Here is a 26,787-nt window from a genome sequence, read left to right on the forward strand (position 1 = left end):
CAATGCAGTACAAAACTAAAGTGACCTACATCAATCTACTGGGAATTTCCTAATTATTAAAACAAAAATAAGGAGGGAATTATAATAGCTCTATTTTCAGTTTTTTAAAATACTAAACTAAAAAGATTTGCTTAGAAATGAACAGAGAGGACAGTAACATGTCAAAATCTTCTCCAACAATAGCATCCCTACCAAATGTTTCCACTCTCTTATCATAAATGCAAAACCAAGGTAAGGATCTAAACACAGATGAAATCTAAATTCACTAGAATTTTTCCTATGGGAAAGAATGCTCCTCAGCAATTTAAACCTTAAGTGGTCTTAAGATCAAAATAATAGCAGCGTAATTAAGTAATAGGCTTCCTCCATAATGACTTGTACAAAGAAGCAATCAGGACTTGCATCCTTCACCCCCCCCCCCAAAAAAAAAATCTGCTGTGATTTTAAGAGTATACTAAAAATGCATTTTATCAATATGTGTTATAGTGCATATACATTTTATGGTAGGGAATTATTATAATACGTAGTCCATAATTAAGAGATGCACTTAGAAATAAAATAATCATTCGGAAAAAATCTCTTAGGACAGTGGTGTAATTTGTCTGCGCCTCTTTTTACAGCTAGTCATGAATGAAATTCTAGATTTCTACTATGCCGAACTAACGAAGCCATTGATTGAAAACATTCAAAATGGCATGGAAGCGGTGGGGGTGGAGAGAGAAGGGTAGGGTCTCTCTTAAACTCTGAACCCAGCGAGAAAACAAAAACAGCACCATGAAATAGATTTTGTATGCAACTATTAAGAGGCTAGGCTGCGAGAGACATGCATAAACACAGGTATGCACACACACACAGGCAAGCCCACACACGCACGGCCTCTTAACCTGCAAAATAAGGGGATCTGCAACATCTTTCCAAGAGGGAATCTGGTTTCCAATTTAATGACTCGCCAGCTTACCCATAGGCAAAACCCTGGAGTCTCTAAAAACAGCCTTGGGAACTATCTAGCCAATATACACTCTGCAGACGCTCGGTTCCTTTCTAGAAATGCGAAATCTGACGCGCGAATCACTGGGCGCGAGGGGAAGAATTTAGGTGCGTGGGAAGCAAAGGAAGGTCCTGGGGCACGGGTCAAAGCAAGAACGCGAGAGGGATGGAGCTTGGGTTTAGGGAGCAGGGTTGAGGCTGCCTCTCTGGGCATAAAGGGGGCTGGGCCCGACCAGGCAGAAGAGCTTGTGCCCAGGATTTGGGGCTGGGGAGGCGGAGGCACAGCGGAGTAACTACGAGGACGACCACGAGGATGCTCTCGGGAAATCGTCTAACAAACACCCCACCGTGAAGAAAGGACACAAAGGGTAGGTGACGGGGGCAGGAAGAGGATGCAGAGTCTCCCCGGGCGGAGAAAACAGAGGCAAGGACGGGACAGGGGGCCCGCGAGGCGCAGAGAGCCAAGGCAGGACGACCCCACAGAAGGAAAAAGGCACCAGGGGCCAGAGTCTTGGAGCGCCCGGCTGAGGAGAGCGCAGAACCTTACCTGATACTCCGGGTACTCAAACATGTAGCTCATACTGCACTTATTCTCCTCGAAGCCGAAGAAGACATCCCACAGCCCCAGGGTTGCCAGGAAGACCATGAAGACATAAAACGCCAGGTTCCAGAGATTGACTGAGTGAAGAAACATGGTGCCGCCGCCACCGCCGCCGCCCCCTCTACCTCCGCCTCCGCCGAGGGGCACCAAGCCCGGACTGAGCGAGCCAGAGGCTGTCGGACCGCCAGCCCCGGAGCCGAGCCCCAGCCGCGCGCGCGCCTGCGCTGCTGCCCGGCCTGCCCGCTCACCAGCCGCGCAGTGCGCCTGCGCGCACCAGGTCCGCGGCGCCTCTGGCCTGGCGACTACCAGAGCGGAGGGAGGAGTAGGTGTTGCCGCGGGAGCGTGGATCTGAGGGGAAAGAGGAAGAGCGAGAAAGCTGGGTGGGCTGGGTTGGAGGGTGAGGGGAAGAAAGGAAAGTGGGGAGGGAAAGGCGCGAGGAGTGGCTGGCAGGAGGGAAAGAAGAGAGAGAGAGGAGGCATCCAGAGGGGGATGGGCGGAGCGCGCCAGCCCTGGAGACAAGCAGGGGGATTGGGCAGGAGGCGGGTGTCAGATGAGTGAATTTGAGGGAGGGGGCTAGATCCCAGAGCCCAGAGGCGATTAAGGACCGTGAGCGGACCGAGAAAGGGGAGGAGGACTTAAAAGTCCAAGGGTCATCAGCTGTCACCTCGCAAACGCCTCTCCCTGCGGCAGTTTAAAAATCCTTCCCGTTCAATTTTGAAATGCCTCAGGCCTTCGCAATTTCGCTTTTCCCAACGGTAATAGAGCACTCTCACAGCTCTCTGGAGCAGCTAGCTTGAAGAGGGAACAAATGGCTTTATTTTCCCTCTTCCACCGCCTACTTGGGCCCAGTAGGTAACAGCAATTAAAAGCAGCGGCTCGTAAAAAAAAAAAAAAAAAAAGAAAAAGAAAAAGAAAAAAAACCCGCAGGCCGACGAGATTCTGCCCTCGGTATCAGATGAAAGCCTGAATCACAAAAAGCATCGTTAGTCCTTAAAAAATGTTACCAAAATATCCATTAGCACTGACGTCCCCAACAGGTATCTGCGTAATCAGTTAGATGCTGACTCGCCTTGCTTTCCAGAACCTTCACCTCTTGGGGAATGGGTTCCACGTTAACTGGAGGAAGCAATTTCGTCCAGCTTCCATTCAAACTCGCAAGTGATTTAATTCGTTTTGAAGAATTTCGGTTTTGTTTTGTTCAAAGGAGGAGGTTTTTTTAAAAAGTAGCTCGAAATCAATCACGTATAGCAGCTTCAAAACGCTAGAATGTTAGGAAAAAGACGATCACTCTTTAAAGCTGACTCAACCGTAGATGGTATGTGTGTGTGAATAGCTAACCACAGGATTCTTAGAATGGTCTTTGGCACTAACTGAATTTCATTGAACTTGGGCTGATTTTCTGGTATATTTTCCGTGCAGAGGAAGTCTGGCTGCAATACATAAAATCAAAGAATTTTGAAACCAAAAAGAAGCTTATAGTTTATCTTGTGCAACACCCTGACATTCAGATTACAAAACTTTGAAGGAGAAGTGGAGTGATCCTGAAAATCAAGATATTCTTTACCCTACACAGAAACAGTTGCAAGTCTAAACAAACACAGCTAGCTACGGAATGTGGAGTATGGATGGAGAAAGACAGAAATGGGAAAATGCAGAAGCAGTCTCCTTTTTTGTAAGGAGATAAGTCTGGAAGGACCAGGATATGTACAGGGGAGCTGTGGGTGGTACTGAGGAGGGCAGTTGTTAAGTAATATGTCGTTGAAATGTGTCATGTATGAGGTTTTTGTTTGTTTGTTTGTTTTGTTTCGAGACCGAGTCTTGCTCTCGCCCAGGCTGGAGTACAGTGGCGCGGTATCGGCTTACTGCAGCCTCCGCTTCCCGGGTTCAAGAGATCCCCGTGCTTCAGCCTCCTGAGTAGCTGGGATTATAGGTGTGCACCACCACGCCTGGCTAATTTTTTTTTTTTTTTGAGATGGAGTCTTGCTCTGTTGCCCAGGCTGGAGTGCAGTGGTGCGATCTCAGCTAACTGCAACCTCCACCTCCCGGGTTCAAGCAATTCTCGTGCCTCAGCCTCCTGAGTAGCTGGGATTACAGGCACGCACCATCATGCCCGGCTAATTTTTTATTTTTAGTAGAGACGGGATTTCACCATGTTAGCCAGGCTGGTCTCAAACTCCTGACCTCGTGATCCACCCACCTCATCCTCCCAAAGTACTGGGATTACAGGCGTGAGCCACTGTGCCTGGCTTAACTTTTTATATTTTCAGTAGAGAAGGCATTTTGCTATGTTGGCTAGGCTGGTCTCACACTTCTGTCCTCAAGTGATCCACCTGCTTCGGCTTCCCAAAGTGCTGGGATTACAGATGTGAACCACGACACCCAGCCTGAAGTTCTTTATGAGGTGGTGATTTCACTTGGGAATGTCATGTCTGTTATATTCTGTTAATAGGTATAGGATGTGTTAAATTTGTAAAATTACACCAACCCGACTGGATTGTCAAGAAGAACCCATGTTGATTGCAAGATGTTAAGAGATAAATGTGATAAAGAGGAATATATACTATAGGGTTTTGACATTGTTGACCATAAAAGAGAATGCATTTGGGGTTTGGAATGGAATTACCAGTGAGTGCAGAGGATTACAAATCATTTGGGGAAGGCTTTAAGTTATAGATAAAAAGGGGGGAATACATTGAGTCTGGGTGCTAAAGAACATCATGGGCAGAACGTCTCCTCTTTATTTCTCCCAGCATGTTATGAGCAGTATTATGACAAATAAACCCAGGGTGAATCCATACTCTCTCATCTCTATCTCAGTGCTTCTTAGAGTTAATGTGCATGTGAATCACTTGGAGATTTTGTTAAAAAGCAGATACTGGGCCAGGCACAGTAGCTCACGCTTGTAATCCCAGCACTTGGGGAGGCCGAGGTGGGCAGATCACGAGGTCAGTAGTTTGAGACCATCCTGGCCAGCATGGTGAAACCCCGTCTCTACTAAAAATACAAAGAATTAGCCAGGCATGGTGATGCACACCTATAGTCTCAGCTACTTGTGAGGTTGAGGCAGGAGAATCACTTGAATGCAAGAGGCGGAGCTTGCAGTGAGCTGAGATCCCACCACTGCACTCCAGCCTGGGCGATAGAGCGAGACCGTATCCAAAAAAAAAAAAAAAAAAAAGCAGCAGCAGCAGATTCTGATTTAATAGTTCTGGGGTGAGACCCAAAATCCTGCATTTCTGACAAACTCCCAGGTGATGCCAATGATACTGGTCAGTGGACTACACTTTGAATAGCATGGACCTGTACTGCCTGAGGACTCTGTTCTATGGAGAAATCCCTGAACTCCAAGATGACAGAGCTTCCTATTTTGGTGGCCTTCATGGGTTGTGGCAACTAGCTGCATTGACTGTTTACTCAGAAAGGAGTGGGAGAGAGAGTCAATGGATTCTTCATGTTTGTAATCTTTCTATCCTATTTTTTTACTGTCTCTTTTTCTATCCATCATTATCCACTTCTAACTTTACTTTTATATCTAACCTAACCCTGCTGAGCATCACTTCAACCACCCTCTGCCAGAGCTGTCAACTATCTTGACTTCTTGTCTTTCTACCCCACTCTACTTCCAAACTTCCAACCTTGGGACAATATAATCTGGCTCTGAGCTCTGACACTACTGTATCTGACTACTCCTAGAGAAAATGACACAGTCATTTGAATTACTCTTCAAAAATACTTGGCCAGGCACAGGGCTCATCCCTGTAATCCTAGCACTTTGGGAGGCCGAGGAGAGTGGATTGCCTGAGCTCAGGAGTTCGAGACCAGCCTGGCCGATATGGTGAAACCCCATCTCTACTAAAAATACAAAAATTAGCCAGGTGTGGTGGCGCATGCCTGTAATCCCAACTACTGGGAAGGGTGAGGCAGGAGAATTGCTTGAACCTGGGAGCAGAGGTTGCGGTGAGCCGAGATTTCACCACTTCACTCCAGCCTGGACAACAAATGGAATGAGACTCTGTCTCAAAAAATAATTGTATTTGCTTCTGGTCACCATCTTCCTCTCCTATATTTCAGATCACCACTTTTTAAGTTCCCTGCCACTTTTTAAGCTCCCTACATTTTTTCTTCCTTCTCTTTTAGTAGATTTTTAGTACAGAAATTTATCTTCATATTCCAGAGATAATTTTGATTTTCAGATGCATATTGCTTGAGCTCCTCATTCCTAAGTTCATTATCTTCACCAGTCCTAATTCAGTTAATACATCTAAAGTGTTTGGCACAATGACTGGCATATAGTAAGCATTATCATGGTACTTTGCTATCCTTAGAGGACATAAAAAGCAAATCTCTCTAGCTGTGCTTTATGTTCCCATATCCTGCTCCTTTCTTTTCAGGAAGTTAGTTCTATCACGTTAAGGTCTCTATCAATCGCTCCCTTTCTGTCCTCACTCCCCAAAGCATATAAATATGCGTGGTTTTTTTTCTTTCAAAAATCTTCCCTGTAGCTCTCACCTGTAGCTCTTTTTCTCATCACAGTCAGGATCCTAAAGATGTGATCAATACTTATGTCCAATTCCTCATCTCCCATTCATGTCTCAGCTACACTGTAATTTTTGCCCCCCTCCCACCCCCATGAAACTTTTCTTACAAAAGTAACCATTGACTTAATTACCAAATCCAGTTGACACTTTTCAGTCTTACTTGATCCTTCTACTACATTTGCCACGTCTTTCTTAAAACACTGCCCTCCTTTGTTTTCTATAGCATCATTTTTCACTGGTTTTCTACTGTTGATGTAGCCTCTGAATCTCCATCTCATGTGACTTACTTTTTTTACTTATCCCTTACATTTTATTAATCCCATGATTTTATTCCCAGTCATCATTCTACTTTCCAACATAAAATTCTTCAGTGGCCCCTCAGAGCCTGAACTGTAGTCAGGATTCTTTTGGTTGCAGGAACACAGACTAACTCCAGTTAAAACGGGGATTTTTTTTTTAGGGTAAAAAGGAACTTGGGAATCCACAATAAGCTGACAAGTCAGTACACACGCTGACTTCAGGGTTACACAGTTCTCTCGTGGCCACTCCCAACCCCAAATCTAACCAAACTTTTAGCTTGTCACTACTGATTAGAACTCCTCTTGTCAATTTAGATCCAAATCCTGCTTTGGAGGTTGGAAGGTGAGATATCTCTCATTGGTCTAGGTGATTCTTTTGAACTAGGACTTACAGAGCAAAGACTATTAAATAAAGATTTTGAGTAAATAGAACTAGAAAGGTAAATGGGAGCCAAAACTAGTAAACAGAGTAGAAAAAGGAATATGAGTTTTATACAATAGGCAAGTGGAAGCTACTGAAATGGGAAGTATTCAGAGCTGATTATTCAGGAAGATTCAGCTTACAACGATGTCCAGCTGGACTGTAAGGCATAGAGTCTCTAATTCAGATCAACAAGAACTGTGTATTTAGTCCAGGTAGGATAAAAGAAAAGGAGTTTTTGTTATTCTTCATTATAAAGAACTATAAAGAATTTTGGTTAACGAATGAAGAACAGGTCAGTCAGCTAAAATGGAAAGGCTCCCAAGATTATATCATTAAGGGAAAGAACAAGGTGCAGAGCAGTATATATGTATGTTGTCTTTTGTGTGAGAAAGAGAAATACTGGAAGGAAAATGAAAGTAAGTGTTACCTAGAGGCAGAGGAAATGAGGCGAAGGGGACAGGAGTTAAAACTTCTCTATGGATTTTTTTGTATGTGTATGTGCTATGGTTTGAATGTGCCATAAAGTGCATGTGTTAGGAGGATGGGGCTTAATAAGATGTGATTTGGGTCATGAAGGCAGGTCCTTCATGGATGGATTAATGTTACTATCAAAGGAGCGGGTTAGTTATTGTGTGAGTGGGTTATTATAAAGCAGGTTTGGCCCCTGGTACCTCTGTCTGTCTTGTGTACTCGCTTCTGCCTTCCATCTTCCACCCATAGGATGACTGTCTCCAGATGCCAGCTCTTGGACTTCCTAGCCTCCAAACTCAAATAAACCTATTCTTTATAAATTAATTACTACACAGCTGGTAATACAGCAGCAGAACACGGACTGTTACCTCCCTGTATATCTTTTGACTTTGAACGATAAAAGTACAGTAGTCAGTAGAAAATAAAATAATTTAAAAGCAATTCTATAATTGAAAATGGAAACAATAAATTTAACTATAACAAATACTTGTGATAAAACTATTGTTAGGAATGAAGATTTTCCAGTGCCAGAGAATAAAGTTGCATTAAAAATCAAAGAAAAGTTTTCAAAGTTGATACGCCCAAGTGTCTTATAGGTAGTAGGCTGAGGAATACAGACTACCTATTCAAAAGGACAATAAGAAGAAAGGAATTTTGTATGATGGGGATAATCAGAGGTAATCTCTTGGGGATAGTCATCCTCATCATACAAAAAATGTAGGACTGTAAGGGAAACATTTAGGAAACAAAATTGTATATATAGTTATTCTCAACTATACAAAATGCATAGAAAAATGTCTTCAGGGAATATGAAAAAATGTTAACACTATTTACCTCTTGGTAATGAGATTATGAATGATCATTTCAGCCTTCTTTTAATTTTTTCTCTACTTTCCAAAATTGTTTCAATACAGTTTTAATCAAAACTATTTAATCACTATTACTAATGTAATCACTATACCAAATAAATTGAAATTTGGTTCAGATATGTTTACAGTTGTGTTTGGGTTTTTGGTTTTTGTTTTTGTTTTTTTGGTGGTGGTGGTGGTGGTGGTGGTTTTTTGGGTTTTTTTTTTTTTTTTTTTTTTTTTTTTTGAGTCAGGTTCTCACTCTGTCACCTAGCCTGGAGTGTAACAACATGGCCATGGCTCACTGCAGCCTCGACTTCCTGGGCTCAGGTGATTCTCTCATCTCAGCCTCCTGAGTAGCTGGGACTATAGGCATACACCACCACACCTGGATTATTTTATTTTATTTTATTTTATTTTGTAGAGGCAGGGTTTCGCCATGTTGCCCAGGCTGGTCTCGAACTCCTGAGCTCAAGTGTTCTGCTTGCCTCAGCCTCCCAATGTGCTGGGATTATAGACTTGAGCCACTGCACCCCTCCTACAGCCATATAACATGTTATATCATATTAAAAGTTTTAAAATATATGTCATATGATACATTAAAATATCTTAAAATGTATAGATACTTACTTCATAATGTTTAACTTATTATGATTTTGTATTTAGCATTTGAGAAGAGAATTTCCTAATTTAGTGGGAGAATAGCCAGTTACATATCACTTTTGGCACCTTTCTTACATTTGGATAGTGACAAGAGAGAAAGCCTACAAATTGGTTATAGCATTTGCATTGTAATGTCCATCGCTTCTTGTATTTTATTCCTCCATGCATAGTTCATTTTCACTTTTGCTTAATTAGATCCTTTGGTAGTTCTTTCAAGAAGGGTTTATGGGTAAACTCTCCTAAAATATGTACGCCTGAAAATGTTATTATTTCACCCTTCTGTGATAATTTAGTTGCGTATAAAATTCTGGATAGATGGTTCATTTCCCTCAGTACTTTGAAGATAGTTTTCTGACATCTGTTGTTGCTGATAAAAAGTCTATTCACAGTCGGATTGCTATTTTGTGTGTGTGTGTGTGTGGAAAAACTGCCTTTCATCTCTGGCCATTCGGAAGATTTTTATTGACATTCTGTAGTTTTCAATATGATGTATGAAAAAGAGGAAATACTTAACTGTTTGGGGGAAAGGGACCCTGGAGAAGAGTTAATTATGTACACAATGTTGTAATCGGGACTCAGTGAGTACTTGTTGGAATATTGAGTGAATGAGTTTATGGATAGATAGATGGCTGCAGCTGAAAGAATTGAGAGGCTGATCTTCCACAATTCAAGGTACCGAGAGGCTTTTTGATCATTCTTCAGGTAATGTTTGCTTCTGACACTTTCTGAAAAGCGGGCAGCTTCATAGTTCACTGAAAACTGACATAAGGTGTTAAGGCCATGTTTAGCAATTCTTTTTCTTAGATACATGTTCATATGTTTTTATTTCTTATAGTGTGTATCTCATTTTTAAACAATAGATGAGTTCCTAAGAATTATATGAAATTACAATATTTTAAAATTGAAACTTCAGTGAAGATATAATGAGTATTGGATGAGGAGATATGAGTTCTAGAACTTTCAATTCTGCCAAGCAGGTATGATTTGAGGCAAGTTCCTCTATTTCTCTAGGCCTCATTTTTTTCATATGTAAAATGAAGGTATTTGACAAATGATTTCTGAAAGTTTATGACTTATATTTTAAATGAATCAAAGCTATTTAAACTTTAGTTAATGTAACCTTTCATAAAGGAAAATATCATATTAAAATCATTTGACAATCATCCCTCAACTGAAATATTTAGTAAATTCTTTAGAATATTAGTTTCTTGGAAAACCTTTTACATTTACTCATTTTATTTACTGGAGGCAAAGACTATTTTCTTAGCACAGAGTAACCACCTTCATATTACCTAGATTTTATACACAGGAAGAAGGAATCATGCAGTCTGGTATGGAAATCTAGTTGTTTTCTAAAACTAATTTCACTAAACTATGCTGATCTCAATGCCCTACCCTCACACTATAGGTTTTTAAAATAAGCTTTATTTTATTCTTTTCCTTTAAAAAAAAATCCCAAATATGTAGTAGATTGACTCTTAGAAGCTTACATTTATTCCACTCAATTGCTTTAAAGCTTTTTCTCAAACTTGTTAGTTATACCTCCTAGTGCCTTATATATAATAGGCATTCAATAAATATTTGTTTTTAACTTATTTGAAAATAAGCCAGATTCTACAGAGTACAATAATAAAACCTCACCTTTTCTTTGATGCTTCAAAGCTTAAAAAGAAAATAAGAAAATATAATGCTAGCAACTCTGTGGCTGCCAGCTCTGTTTCCAAGGAAACAGAGAGTAGATCATCAAAAACAAAATAAGAATTTTCAACCTGATTACCCTTTTTTCACTAGTTCAGTCTCCATTGCTATATAATGAAAGGCAACATAACATCAGCCTTGCAATTCAGATTTTTAATTCTGTTTATGCCGTCTCCCACTATTAAAACCAGCCAGAAAATTAATCTCTTGGATTGAATGCATGTTTGCTTGTAGGGAACTAAACTCCTTCACAAGGATGAAGACTACCTTGTGAATATAAAGCACTATGTATATGTACTGAATAATCTAATATGTATCCATCTCTAAACTGATAAATGTTTACATTATAGAATCTCAGATTTTATATTTCTTGAGAATAATATAAAAAAGTAGTGGGAATTTGTAAGTAAAGGATAAATACTTCCAAAATGAGGCCGAGCGCGGTGGCTAACACTTGTAATCCCAGCACTTTGGGAGGCTGAGGCAGGCGGATCACCTGAGGTCAGGAGTTTGAGACCAGCCTGGCCAACATGGTGAAACCCCGTCTCTACTAAAAATACAAAAATTACCTGGGCATGGTGGCAGGTACCTGTAATCCCAGCTACATGGGAGACTGAGGTAGGAGAATCACTTGAACCTAGGAGGCAGAGGTTGCAGTGAGCTGAGATTGTGCCATTACACCCTAGCCTGAATGACAAGAGCAAGACTCCGCCTCAAAAAAAAAAAAAAAAAAACCTTCTAAAATGAAATATTTTGTTTAAAGAGATAAAAAAAAAAAAAAGGAGGGGGGACTTGATGCAAAAAGGATAGAAAGGAGTCAAGGAGAAATAATTGGATTTTCATTCAAAAGAGCAAAATACCACTATAACATTGTTCTCTGTTCCACATATTTATACCTACTGTGGATAAAATTATGATCCTGAAAAACAACAGCCATAGATAACAAAATCTTAACTTAGCATTATTATATTACCTAGTAGTGTTACGTTTCATAAGGGCAATATTCTTCTATTGGAAAATTTTAGTTAAAGTCAGAGGATTTTCTTTGGGGTGAAATGCTCAAGCAAAATTTGTTTTAATGGAAATACAATTTAATTGGCTTTAGATGACATAATTTCATATAATGAATACAGAAATTCAGATAATAGCTTTAAAGGGAAAGAATGATTAATTCTTTGGAATTAATTCTTTGGAATTCTTTCTTATGTCTGTTTTATGTTTATATACCTATTTCCCCCCCCCCAAAGAATTCAAATTTTTCAAAGGCATAAGCTGTGCAAGGCTCTTGATCACTTTTTATACCTAAACTCAATGTAGCACCTTGTAATTGGAGGTACTCCATAATTATTTTTGAATGCTTTTTAAATTTAAGTGACACTTTATACTTTAATTAAAGGTTTTAGCTACATTTGGGCCTCTTGCTATGAAATACAAAATCTGTGATATTCAAATACATTTTAATTGTAAATACTAATAGCCAACATAGATTATTTACTTTAAACAACTCTTAATACATAAAGTTTTTGAAAAAGGCTAGCAGAATAAAATATTACTTTGGAAAATTAGCTTAGCTAATGTAAAGGACCTAAATGTTATAAGAGAATACCAGTAATGTGGTTATGTTAAAAGAGGATACCAACAACATATGGAAAAAGCATATACTTGAGAATGGTAAGGAAAAGATGGTGGGTTTGGGCTAAAGCACATATTCATATATTTAAGCAAAGCATGGAACTTGTTGAGACCTATGGAAATATTAGCAAAGGATCTGGAAAATATTTGTATCTATAGATAAGGAGGTTGGACTAAATCAAGAGTCAGCAAACTTTCTGTAAAGAGCCAGATAATAAATATTTTTGGCCGTGGGACCCATAAGGTTTCTGTTGCAGCTAATCACCTCTGCCATTGTGGCATGAAAGGAGCTATAGACAATAGGTAAATGAATGATTATAACTGCATTCTAATAAAATTTTATTTACAAAAACATGCTGTAGGCCAGATTTGGCCTGTTGGCCATGCTTTGCTGACCCTTGAAGTAAATGATATCTAATTCTGTGTTCTACATTCAATAGTCTACATCTGTGAATGTTAGCATTACTCAACATGGATTTTCTGATTTTCCAAACTCATTAGACATTGGTCAAGAGATGTGACTAATGGTGAAATTAGGAGACAAATTTAAGCATTAAATATAATTCAAGTTTTAGTTAAATGTGTGTCAATTTAACCAGAGTTCTGTCTATTTAGTATCACTGTGCATATATGAAATACTGTGACATTGCTTGATATAGTATTATGACTAATTTTATTAATGGATCCATTCTAAGTCACTACCTAATATATTTTTATGAAGCATATTCAAACAAATATGGATATAGAAAATCTCTCTATGGAACTTTAAGGCAACATAAATGCTATTAATTTTTAAGAATCTTAGATTTCCTCTTACAGGGATGGGAACCAAAGTAATAGTCACTGAAATGTTAGGATGTTTATAGAACAGTATCACAAAACTAAACTTGCACAAAATTCTACTTTTACCATTCTTACCATATGAGTATATCATCTACAAAATTATTAATATATTTCTTCCCTGGTCCTAATGCTAGGTCACTGAGGAAAAAGATATTACTTTTTAGAACCTTTCTGTGAGAAACATGGTTAGTCAAGGGTTTCTATTATACTTGAGGGACGACACGAATGCCTATTTAAGACACAATCTCAGTAAAAATGAGATAATGATGGAAGCAAATTGATACTCGTAAGAAGGATTGTTGTGGGTATCTTGTTTTCATTGATTAGTTAGCTTTTTAATGCCAAATTACTTTTGACTTAGTAAGAAGCAGAGGGAGTTTTCAAGGAATTCAAACTCTAAAATAAATTCCTTCTAACTGATAGCATAATGTAAGGAGGCCTGGTTCAGTTTTTACCTCTGACTCACTATTTTTATTATTTGGGAAGTTATTTAATTTTTCCGAGCCTCAGTTTTCTCATCTGCAAGATGGGAAGAATAATTCTATCTTAGGGGTTGTTGAAGAGATTACAGATATCTCTGTGAAGTGCCTGATACGTAAGGGGCACTCAAAAAGCTATTATTACTATGAGCTTTATAGCACTTACCTATTTATAGAAAAGCTAGTACTTGCCCCAGTAAAGACCTTCCTGCTACCAAAACAGAAAGAAAAAAGAAAACGGACAGTTCATTGAACACATGGATTTCTATCTTTCTATTAAAGAGACTAGCATGGTGCATTGCCCAAAACTGACATTCAGAAATATTGATTTAATGAAAGAAGGTAGAAAGTCTTTAAGGAGAGATGAGTACACATTATATACAGACCGCTGAAAGACAGTGAAAGTTTCTCTTAGGGGTTAGGGAATCCCTCCAAGGAAAACACATTCCAATGAAGGGACAGAGTTTCTGCGGACAGTTGATTGTGAACCTGTTATACCTATGCCCTAAGGCAGCTGTCCAACACATTTCAGTTTGGCGGCTCTTCCTGAACTGTATGACTATTTTCTCTCTGCTACTGCAAGGCCTGCTGCAAAACCTACTGCTGCTGTTGTGCACTTCAGAGCTTCTTTTCTGGGCAGTTGGCTGCTGCTAAAGCTTTGCTTCAAAGCCCCTGAGAAATGAAACACATGGGAAGATTCCAGGCTCACATTGCCAGGTGCTACAGAGACTGACTACATTCTGATGTGGGTACACAGAAGGGTTCCTAGCTCTGCTGTTCTCAAACCCTCAGATCAATGAGTCATATTATATAGGCTCCAAGAACTCCCCTCTGGCAGGTTTTGCATGACTAATAACCATTTAGATCTTTAAAGAGACACAGCCAGAGGAAGTCTATCTGGGAAGAATTAGCCTGATTTTCAATGTATTTTTTCCCCTGTGTCTTGTGGGTGGGTTACACGGACATGAACTTTAGGCAGACAGGTATGTGCAGACACCCATGTCTGCTCAGTCTAGCCCAGCATTTCATACCCTGGTGCTTCTGACTTACCCTGATGGTTACCTAGATGGAGGGTCCTTCCTTAGCACCTTCTTTCTCATACTGATGCTGAGATGGGTTCCTTCAAGCAATTAATGAAAATAATACAAAAATATGGGCCAGAAAAGGGTCAGATTCTGAGGACCTCACAGGATGCCAAAGTTTAGTTAACAACAGCACAGTGAAGAACAGAAAATGGTCAGGAACCAAGTCAACAATCAGAGACACCAATTCTGAACAGAAGAGAAGGATAGATCCAAAGTCTGAGAAACAAAATGAAGATGATTGCTGGTAGGTTATGCCAGAGAGACAAGAACAAAAGAACTGAAAATGTGCTTGTAATTAAATTAGCTATAGGGCATTCCACAGAGGTCAGGTGCCAGCATCTCTTAAGGCTCCAGGTATGATTCTGTGGCCCTGCCTGTTACCCATTCTCATCCATATCTACCTCATCATCCTAAAAATAGGGAGTACTCATGAGTTAACAGTGCTAATATGTTGTATAAAAGTGGGTGACAGCCCTCAAACAGATATTTGTACATCCATGTTCATAGCAGCATTATTCACAATAGCCAAAGGTAGAAATAACCCAAGTGTCCATGGATAGATGAATGGATAAACAAAATGTGGTTTTTTTAGGGGTTAGGGAATCCCTCCAAGGGAAGTATGTACACACACATACATAACCGCCCCCCCACCACACACACACACAATGGAATATTATTCAACCTTACAAAAGAAAGAAATTCGTACACATGCTGCAGTATGGATGAACCTTAAGGACATTATACCAAGTGAAATAAGGCATCATGAAGAGACAAATACTGCATAATTCCACTCATATGAGGTACTTAGAGTAGTCATATTCATAGACACAGTAAGTAGAATAATGGTTGCCAAGGGTAGGGGTGGTAGGGGGAGAGTTATTGTTTAATGGGTACGGAGTTTCAGCTTTACAAAATGAAAGTAGTTGTGGAGATGGATGGTGGTGACAGTTGTACAACAATGAATATGTCACTGAACTGTACACCAAAAAATGGTTAAAATGGTAAATTTTATGTTGTATATTTTACTACAATATTTTAAGTGGATGATGGCCTTGGAAGATTATCATTTTTCATAGCAGTGGGTAACTGGTGTTAATTATACATGAATCCCATCCTCAAAGCTTTTTCAGTTTAGCGAGAAATCCAGTGATTCTTGCTCTCCAGAAACAGAAAGTATGAAAGACATTTTCATGAATTTCTAGGATTGCTTTCAAGTGGAAGTGCCTTCTTTTTGACACTACCAAGAAGCCAATGCTTTTTTGCCAAACTGATCGTTTTCTGAAAAGTAAGTAGTAGCCCATCTTACTATGAGAGAGAGCAGGATGGGAAAAGGGAGTAGATTAAGACAGTGTGTCATACAGAGAACAGTGTGTTCAGGAAAAATCCAGAAATAGAAAGAGAAAAAAAAAAAAGGAGGAAATGAAGAGAACAAGGAATGAAAAGCAGAGAGCAATATAAAATCAGAGGCAAAAGAAGAAAATGTAGCAATAGCTCTTTGCTGATCTGTGTGAGCCCTCAGCGGCAAGTAGGACTGTGAAACTTTACGGTACAGTCATCTGTCAGCCAAAGAGCTCAATGGAGAAGGCATTATGGAACAAAACAGGACTAGAGAGAAAAACTGAGGCGTGATCCTCAGCCACTTCTGACCTGTGAGCTGTCATACCCCTCTGTAGAAGAAAGAAGGCCTAAACAACAACCACATACGCTCTCTAGAATCGCACTCCTTAAATTTTTGCATGCATCAGAATCACCTGGAGGACTTACTAAAATAGAAATTAGTATGCTCATACCTAGAGAGTCTTCTTTAGTAGGCCTTGGGTGGATGGGAACTGAACATTTGCATTTCTAGAAAGTTTCCAGTTGATCCTGATGCTAGTGGTTTGGGGACCACACTATGAGAACCATAGGTCTAGACTTACAGAGATACAGGATTTAGTGATTGGATGTTTAAGTTTTCTGTTTTTGTTTTTGTTTTTTCCCAAATGCTTAAAAAGGAGGCCAAGGGGGGAGGGGGGAGGGGGGAGGGATAGCATTAGGAGATATACCTAATGTAAATGCCAAGTTAATGGGTGCAGCACACCAACATGGCACATGTATACATATGTAACAAACCAGCACATTGTGCACATGTTCCCTAGAACATAAAGTATAATAATAAAAAAAAGAGGCCGAAATCTAAGAACTGAAGGAATAGACTATACTGAAAATATTTAAATATTTAAATCCAGGTGGATTTTGTCTACCAGTTGTCTCTTAATGCAGTGATTAAAGGTATGAACTCTAGAGTCAGACAGAAGGGGGCAACATCACTTTGGAGCAGTATGCCTTTGGGCAAGTTACTTAACCTTTCCATACCCTATTTTCTTCATCTATAAAAATAGAATAATGTAATACCAACCCAATGGGGTAGTTGGGAAGAATAAATGATTGATGCATATACAAGGAGTAGTACCATGGCACATGGTATATGTAGCAAGCATTTCTTTTTGATAACCCAGCCTCCACCTCTACTACTTTTGTACCAGCCCTAATTAACTGTACTACCGTGTACAGCCTTTTGAAATTTGAATCTTAGGAACAAAGCCAAGATAATAACTTGCCATTCTGATCCTCCCAATTTACCATGGAAACCACTTCATCCTGTGACAGGTGATTTATAAGCAAAAGTAAAGGGATATATATTGCCTTTATGGAAATGTTTAATCCTTGAATATTCTCTCCAGTGGTTACTAGAGAGGTAGAAAGATAGCTCCAGAGGTTTCCTGAGTGAATTAATTAGCTTACAATTGTAATATTATTCAATATCTTGTTTTCATAGCATTGCATAAGAAGTATTACAAAGGAAGCAAAGAGTTTCCTTTAATTTATGATTAAAAAGCTGAGGCTAGCTGATAAGATGGAATGCAATTTTTTATTATTTGAAAACTCAATGAAGATAATTTGGGAAAAGAAGAATATTCATTTCAATAAAACCGAAATACATGACCAGTTTCAGTCCTGTTCTGTCAGAGGATGTACCTATACTCATTGAGAAATGATTGAGTTCATCATTTCCCCTAAATAGATACAAAGGGAATGCTCTGGATCATGTCCTCAAGGCTAATCTGTATGCTGTAACCTCTTAGGAGAATGCAAACCTTGGCCCTCTGTACACCCTGCACTCATCCCTTAACCTCTAAGAAGACAAGCTCTGACATAGTTCCATTACAGAAGTGCACCCCCCAGGGACCCAAAGGCACAAATGGGCTCTGCACCCTTAAGGTTGGAGTTTTTGTTTTTTAAATGATTCCATTTTTGGTTGTGCCTTTTGAGTAGCTTCATGTAGCAGACACCTTTAGATGCTACCCATCATCCTCTCCTTCTTTCCTTGTGTACTGAACTTTCTCATCCACATAGCGATGTGCTTTGTAAGAGGCTAGTCCCAGTTTCAGTTCTGTGAATGGAGGGTGGCGGTAGTATTTCATATCTTCAATTGGCATGTGACAAGGACTTATGACACAATTCTGGCCATGATTGAAAAGAGGGGATGTCTAATGGGAACATATGGGTAACCTTTCCTCACTCTTAAAAGGGGCACATAAGAAGGAGGTGGCCTCTTTTTCTGTTGCATATGTTTATGTATGAATGTCAACTAGTTGCATGTCTCTTATAAGGTACAGCTATCTTCGCAACTAGGAAGAGAATGAAGGACATTTATTTAGGTTATAAAAATCCTAAGACCTCAATGATGTCATTGAGCTGCTGAATTCAGTGACCATAGCTAGAAGTGCCTTCTCTCAGGACTCTGTTAAGTGAGGTAACAAAATTTCCCTATTGTATGACATTTTAAGTTAAATTTTCCATTACTTGCAGACAACATTATTCTAACAGTCATATCTGTATTATACCAATCCTTTGACTAGATAAAGTATTCAGAATTACAAAGAGATATGACAAATGTTTTGAGGGTGATGAATAACTTTATTATGCTGATTGTGGTGATGGTATCATGGGTGTTTACATATGCTACAACTTATCAAATTATATGCTTCATGTATAGTTTATTGTCTATCAAGTATACAGTATCTCAAAGATGACTTTCTCTAACTACAATGCAATTAAATTATAAATTAATAATAAAAATTAGGAAAATTCCATTTGGAAATTTAAAAACATTTCTAGAAATTCATGAGTCAAATTAAAAAATAAGTTTAGCAATTCTTTATAATTGAACAATGAAAACTGTGTATAACAAAGCTTATTAGCACTGCTAAAGTGTTACTGAGAAGTAAACTTATTGTCTTAAATGCTAACACAAGAAAATGAGAGCTTGATATTATTAATCCAGGTTAGAAAAAGAGAATTTAATAATGAGGAAATGGAACAAAATAAAGAACAGAAATTATGAAATTGAAAACATACATTTAACAGCAAAAGCTGATTCCTTGAAATAACTAATTAGACAAACCTGAAATAACAAACAAACAAAAAAAGACAGAATATATAAAACAACAATTTTCAAGACACTGGATATCAGCAGACAAAGGACAGTAATCCCTGTGAGTTGGAAAATAAATGAAGAGAGTATTGCCCCAGTATTGCCCCAACTCATTATCTTTAGAGTTTCCAGGCTGTAGTACAGGGAGGAGGTAGAGCCCAGAAATTTCCTTGAGTTGCTAAGAAGTTGCTTTTCCCCATGAATACAGAGCTGAGAGTTCGGTGAGACCAAAGCACCTGGAGTTTGCATGACAGAATACAGAACTGAGAGAGATGCACAGAGAGCCTAAGACATCTGCACGTGAGTGTGAGGAAACTGCCTGAGGCCAGAGAGGGGAATATCTGAAGGCATTAAGGGAAACAGCACCTGAGGTTCACAGAGGGCCAAGAATAGTGCCTGCTCCCACCAGCCAGTGTGGAAAACTCTTATAATTCATTGAGTACGCTGAAGGGATTACAGAGGAACATGAAAAAACTTCTGGGGGTGATGGATGTGTTCAGTATCTTGATTATAGTGATAGTTTCATGGGTGAATATACATATGCATATGCCAAAACTTTTCATATTGTATACTTTAAATATGTGCAGCTTATTGTCTGCCAACTATATCTTTAAAAAGCTGTTGGCCGGGCGTGGTGGCTCACACCTGTAATCCCAGCACTTTGGGAGGCCGAGGCAGGCAGAGCATGAGGTCAGGAGTTTGAGACCAGCCTGACCAACATGATGAAACCCCGCATCTAGTAAAAATATAAACATTAGCCAGGTGTGGTGGTGTGTGCCTATAATCCCAGCTACTCAGGAAGCTGAGGCAGGAGAATCGCCTGAACTTGGGAGGTAGAGGTTGCAGTGAGCCAAGATTGTACCACTGTACTCCAGCCTGGGCGACAGAGTGAGACTCCATCTCAAAAAAATAAAAAATAAATAATTAAAAAATAAAGGTGTTAATTTTGTTCTATTATTATACTTTAGGTTCTAGGGTACATGTGCACAACGTTCACGTTTGTTACATAGGTATAAATGAGCCATGTTGGTTTACTGCACCCATCAACTCATCATTTACATATTTACATTAGGTATTTCTCCTAATGCTGTCCCTTCCCCAGACCCCACCCCATGACAGGCCCAGGTGTGTGATGTTCCCTGCCCTGTGTCCAAGTGTTCTCATTGTTCAATTCCCACCTATGAGTGAGAACCTGTGGTGTTTGGTTTTCTGTCCTTGTGATAGTTTGCTAAGAATGATGGTTTCCAGCTTCGTCCATGTCCCTGCAAAGGACATGAACTTATCCGTTTTTATGGCTGCATAGTATTCCATGGTGTATATGTGCCACATTTTCTTAATCCAATCTATCACTGATGGACATTTGGGCTGGTTCCAAGTCTTTGCTATTGTGAATAGTGCCACAATAAACATATGTGTGCATGTGTCTTTATAGTACCATGATTTATAATCCTTTGGGTATATACCCAGTAATGGGTCAAATGGTATTACTAGTTCTAGATCCCTGAGGAATTGCCACACTGTCTTCCACAATGGTTGAACTAATTTACACTCTTACCAAAGCATTCCTATTTTTAAAGCAGTTACAACTAAAAAAAAAAAAAAAAATTAAAAAGAAAAATAGACTCTAGAACATGAATTTACAGTGCATAATATTCCTTCAAATACTTATTAGTTTATATGAACAACTTTATACAATAAATTTGAAAACCTGTGAAATAGATTAATTCCTAGAAAAATTTAATTTACAAAATAGACTTAGGAAGAATGAGGCAGGCCAAATTGTCCTATATCTAATAAAGAAATTAAGGCAGAATTTTAAAACCATTCTAAAAGAAAAAGAAAAGAAAATGTCAGGCACATTTTAGCAAATTTTCAAGTGGAATAAATTTTAAAATGCTATATAAAAAGCTAGGAATAAATTCACATGTACAATACTCACTATAAACATAAAACACACTAAACTCAACAATTAAGAGAAAAAAAAGACAACCATAGTGGCAGAGTAACACAATTACCTCAATTGATAGATAAAGCTGACAAAATATCAATAAAGACAAAGATAACTTAAACAGTATAGTTTCAATTCTTACACAAATATTTCCAGAGAAGGGAAAAAAAGGCTCCTTGGTTCATTTTATGAGGTTAAAATACCTTGATACAAAATTTAGTACAAAAGAGGAAAAGGTACAGATCAATCTCAATCATAAATATAAAAGCAAAAATCCCAAACAACAATAACAAGCCTATCAATGTATAAAAAGATACTTCATGACTGGTTAGGTTTTTTTCCCAGAAATATGAGTGATTTAACATTAAAAATGTGCAAATGTTTTTAAGATGTTAAGAAGTATTTAAAAACATACTACATTAACAGATTAGAGGGAGAAACTATGTGATTATCTCAACATATGCAGAAATTTTTAAATAAAACTTAACATCCTATTCAGAAAAACTCTTAGCAAACTGTGACTATAAGGAACTTGCTTAATCTGATAAAACTACTACTACTACTACAAAAAAAAAAAAAAAAAGCTACAGGAGATTATACATTTAATGGCAAAATGTTGAAAGTATCCCTTTTAAGATGAGGGATAAAATAAGGATATTCATTATCATGACTTTATATTCTCTATTTTATGACAAGGACATTCACTCTCAAGACTATCCAACATTAAACTGGAGATCCTTGCCAGTGTATTAAGATAAGAAAAAGAACTAAAAGGCATAAGAATCAAAAAGGAAAAAAACAAAACTGTCATTTACAGATAATACAATTTCCTATGTGGAAAACCTCAAAAGATCTCCAGATAAACTGTTGGACTTCATGAACTTTATAAGGTTGCTGGATTCAAAAATCAATATATAAAAAATGAATTATGTTTTAAAATAACAAAAACATATTAGAAAAAAATAATTTTGAAAGTATTATTTATAACAGCAACAAGGTAGGGTACCTAGGAATAAATCTGGAAAACAAAAGTGTAAGTCCTCATAGGAAAATTTTAAATTTTGTTGAAAGACCTTAAAGAAAATCTCAATAAAAATGGTATGATAAGCTATGATGCTCATAGATAAAAAGACTTAATGTCACAGAAGTGAAAACACAAGTGGAATACAAATATATTTTAAAGTACTCAATGTTTTTAGTAGTCAGAGAAATGTAACATAAAATCACAATGAAACGCCATTAAACCTCTACCATATTAACAGAAATTAAGAACTCAGACAATACCAAATGTTGGAAATGATGTGTAACAGTGCAAACTGTCATATAGTTCCAGTGGGAATGTAAATTGGTACAGTGGTTTGGTAGTACATAAAAAAGTTGAACATGTACAGACCGTAACCCAGTATTTCCACTCCATAGAATGGAAGCTCTTGTACATGTACTCAGGAGACATTGTACAAGGATGTTCATAGTAACATTGTAACTACAAAAAAAAAAAAAAAAGAAAACAGAAGCAACCTAAATGTCCATCAACAGTAGAATGGCTACATAAAGAATAGTATATTTATACACTGTACCATGGTGAAAATGAATGAACTACTCTTAAATGTACCACCATGGAGAAATCTGAAGAACAATCTTGAGAAGAAAAGAAAAGAGAAAGCAAGTTAAATAATAATATAAATAATTTATGTAAAATATAAAAAACAGGCAAAACTAAATGACATATCGTTTAGTGATACATACATAGGCTAATATTATGATGAAAAATAAGAGAACAAGGAACACAAAATTCTGTTTGGGGTCACACCTGTGAGGGCGGAAGGGGTGTGGGTATATAAGGGGTTTCTAAGGCACTGTTTATGCTTTATTTTATAAGCTGAATGGGTGTTCATTTTATTCTTTTTTTTTTTTTTTTTTTTTTTTGACACAGGGTCCTGCTCTGTTGCCCAGGTGGTACAATCACAGCTCACTGCAGCCTTGACGTCCCAGGCTCAAGCAATCCTTCCACCTTAGCCTCCAAGTAGCTGGGACTACAGGCACATGCCACCACATCCAGCTAATTTTTAAAATGTTTTTTAGAGGCAGGGTCTCATTATGTTACCCAGGCTGGTCTTAAACTCAGGTTCAAGCAATCCTCCAGCCTCAGACTCCTAAAATCCTTGGATTACAGGCATGAGCCACCACACCTGGCCTCGTTTTATCCTTTACACTACTCATTTACATTGTATGTTCTCTTCTGTAGATATGAAATATTTCACAACAAAATCTTTTCAAAGCAAAAAAACAACAGCAATTGTTAATTATTGAGATACTTTAGCTGATATGATTGAGATAAGAGTTCAATTCTAGAAAAGAATTCACTCCCCAATGAATTGGGTGGTCCCATGGCTCTTTATTTCTGAATAATTAAAATCTTTGGATTTTTTGAACCTGTGATGAGGGCTTGGGTGCAGGTAGTGAACTTTTGGGCTGATTACAGGCAGCAGGATTGTGAGACAATAAAGCAGACTGATAGAGGGAAGGAGAAGAGTCAATAAATTATGTATTATTTGGGTCATCTCTGTAGACAGTAGGGGCTCAATTCCACCAAAACCTCTGAGAAGCACAAAGAATGTCTCCTAAATTCGTGTTGAAGAACAGGAGACTGTGCACTGACTGACTTTAACCCTCACTGGTTGAGAGTTGCTCCCAGGGGTATTAACTCACTGTCACTTCTGGGCTGTGTTTGTACTTGGACTAAGTACAAGGCTTCCAAACAAACCTAGAGGCAGAAAAGGCATTGTGCATACAATGGTAGAGGAAGTAGATCCTACCACCACAGCTGCAGCTGCAACCAGAGGTAGGCCAAGGGTGCACCAAAGGATCCGCCACAACCAGCATGACAGATCCAGGCATCACATCTGCAAAGCATACTCACAATGCACAGGTTGCTTGTTTTACATCTCAAAATTGCTAAGAGAGTAAATTTCAAATGTCTCACCACAAAATGTTAAATATTTGAGGTGATGGATATGTTAACTAGGTTGATTTAATTATTTCACTTTGTATTAATAAATCATAACATCACTTTGGACCTCATAATTTTAAGAATGATTTGTGCAAATTCACCCTCTTAGAGATAAAAGTGGCAATGAAAAACTGTTTAATTATTCATCAGAACTATCAGAACTTATTTTTCCCACTCATCTTTTTCTTTTTTGACACCGAGTTTCGCTCTTGTCTCCCAGGCTGGAGTGCAATGGCACGATCTTGCCTCACTGCAACCTCCACCTCCCGGGTTCAAGCAATTCTCCTGCCTCAGCCTCCCCAGTAGCTGGAATTACAGGTGTGTGTCACCACGCCCACCTAATTTTCATATTTTTAGTAGAGATGGGGTTTCACCATGTTGGCCAGGCTGGTCTCGAACTCCAGACCTCAGGTGATCCGCCCACCTCGGCCTCCCAAAGTGCTGCAATTACAGGCATGAGCCACCGCACCCGGCCTCCCATTCATTTTTTAAGATGCTGCTCAGGTTCTACATCTTCCAGAAACCTTCTCTGGCTCCTCCCGGCTAGATTAGATGTCACACTTCAATGCCTCCATAACTCTTTGCGCACGCACTTCTTTGCCACTGTACTCATCTGATTACATTTTAACTTGCAATATATTTATCTATCTCTTCCACCAGACTGTTTTAGTCATCTTGGAATGCTATGTTCTCATTTGGCACAAGAAGTTAACTAAATGTTTGTTAAATGGATGAATGAAGGCGTAGTGAGTGAACAACTGATTATGGAAATAAGAATGTAACACGAACCAGGAAATAGTAGGAGGAGACAAAAATAGGGAGAAACGAAGGAATAAAGCACAGGAAATTCAGTCTGAAATTAGATTTCCTCATTTTAATATATTTTTCTGAATTACCAATATGCTTTCAATGCATCTTACTTGAATTTTTTTTTCCTATTTTTTTTCAGAGCACCACTGAAGAAAGGCATAGCAGATGATATCCACTGGGGCGAATACACAATACCTCCATTTTTCCTTGAGGTTTGAAGAGATAGGCATGAGGTAAGACAGATGGAGATCAACATATCATTTTGATTATTTGTAAAGCAGCTATTGGAAAATGCCACTTATGTCTGGGAACAATACTACACCCCAGAATTAGACTGGCATTCTCACTCAGGCGTGGACCACTGCTGGCGGTCTGGGTGAGGTCTGGTCCTGTAACACTGACTTAGAGACAGGGGTGCTTCCTGTGGGCAGCTGGTACCAACAAGGGGAGAGGAGGAAGCATGGGGCTCCCAAATTCAGCAGGTAGGTCACTCCCTTCCCTAGGGTAGTGTGTGTGGATGCAGAGGGGTCAGGAGAGTTATACTAACTGATGTCCCTTCACACAGAAGAAAACCCCAGAAGTAGGGAATAAATATTCCTGTGAAAGATAGTCATTTTATGATTAAGACAAAACAAGTTACTCCCACCATGATGTACTTATTTTTACAGGAAGAGGAAGCCAGCATGTAGAGTAATTTTTACAGTAAGCAGGTTCAAGTTCAACAGTAGGAGAAAGAGGCCAGAAGTTAAAGAAACGATATATGTTCACTTCACACTAGAGAAATTATCTAAATATATAATTTAACAGTTACTTTTAACATTTTTTAAATAAACCTTTTTGGAGGAATAATTATCACATGGTACAAATTTCAAAAGGTATAAAGTGTAAACAGTGAAAAAGTCTCTCTTCTATCCTGACAATTACTTTCAAAAGTTATTTTTGTAATTATATATTATCAGAGATATGTTTTATTTCATTTGCCTTTTCCTCTTGATTTGATGAGTTCAAGGTCCTCAATTTACAAATGAATTTTTGGAGCATAATCTGCTTGCAAGTCATCTGGAATTCAGATTGCATGGCGAATTTCTGTTTCAGGTTTCTTAAGGTAGTTCACTAACAGCACCCCTAGGCATTGGAGGACACAGCACTCATGGGTCTCACAGCTCTAGCTTTGTCCTGAAGTACTAGGCTATTGTGCACGTGAGTGTCTTTAACTTACAGAGACAATCTATTAAAAAGTTGAAAATCTGTTTAATTACATACAATGGTACCTTCTCTACCTCTTGGTTGCAATTGATACAACTTGAAAAGGAAATATTTTTCACAGTCATTTTTTGCTTCAAAGAAGTATGAATATTTCTTTTATAGTATGATTCAAAACTAATTCACCATCATGATAGATGGCAAATATTTTGGCTAGGAAAACCAGAGTAGGGATATTTTACAGACTGTTACCGCAGAAACTGAGACAGCCACCCGTCAAGTAATTAAGCCAAGCATTTTCTTTTCTCACTCACTCAATATATTGACCAGATACGTTAGGGCAAGGAGTATGCTTGGAGAAGAGTCAGACAGTCTTGAGGGATGAAGCAGACGTGGAAATGAGCAAGGTTCATGGAGTGATACAAAGAAGGAAGCAGTAAATTCTACCCAGAGCTGGGGATGAGGCTTGGAGAGAGGAGGGCACTCAGGAGGCCTCAGTGAGTGTGACTCTTGAAAGGAGACTGCCTTCAATAGCTCCTACAAAAAGCATAGGCACAGAGCAATGAAACAACCTGCTGTGCCACGGAACTGCAACTAGATCGGGCTTTTCTGGCATAAGGAATGTGGGGTGGGGTGTGGCAAGAGGTGACGGTCTGGAGGCTTCTGACCTTCCAGGATTCATGTGAATGCTTTATATCTTAGCCCATTCATCACAATCCTCTGGAAAACAAAACAAAAAAATTATTATTCTTTCTTCTATTACTAATTAGT

The 26,787-nt window shown here is 38.6% G+C and overlaps 2 protein-coding genes across 3 annotated transcripts in view; one reads left to right on the plus strand and one right to left on the minus strand.

Annotated features, from left to right (window-relative positions):
- The window catches only part of LOC105468162 (post-GPI attachment to proteins inositol deacylase 1), an 83,676-nt gene extending 81,908 nt beyond the window's left edge, over window positions 1–1,768 (minus strand). Inside the window, exon 1 of the mRNA XM_011718207.3 lies at window positions 1,535–1,768. Within this exon, the coding sequence (XP_011716509.1) occupies window positions 1,535–1,681 (147 nt within the window). The 5' untranslated portion in view covers window positions 1,682–1,768. The remainder of the gene's footprint in view (window positions 1–1,534) is intronic.
- Window positions 1,628–25,600, plus strand: LOC139357177 (WASH complex subunit 1-like). Of its 2 annotated transcripts, XR_011609941.1 has the most exons (4): window positions 1,628–1,968; window positions 19,254–19,345; window positions 24,953–25,046; window positions 25,482–25,600. XR_011609941.1 is itself a non-coding variant. In XM_071073122.1 (2 exons), exon 1 carries the CDS (start codon window positions 1,680–1,682, stop codon window positions 1,938–1,940), a length of 261 nt encoding a protein of 86 aa, XP_070929223.1. In that variant the 5' UTR covers window positions 1,628–1,679; the 3' UTR covers window positions 1,941–1,968; window positions 19,254–19,463. The 2 variants fall into 2 exon arrangements, 1 of the variants encoding a protein (XP_070929223.1); XM_071073122.1 differs by lacking the exons at window positions 24,953–25,046; window positions 25,482–25,600 and having other exon boundaries at window positions 19,254–19,463.
- The last annotated feature ends 1,187 nt before the right edge of the window (window positions 25,601–26,787 follow it).

Source organism: Macaca nemestrina, chromosome 11 (genome assembly GCF_043159975.1).
Source record: "Macaca nemestrina isolate mMacNem1 chromosome 11, mMacNem.hap1, whole genome shotgun sequence".
Lineage (NCBI taxonomy): Eukaryota > Metazoa > Chordata > Mammalia > Primates > Cercopithecidae > Macaca > Macaca nemestrina.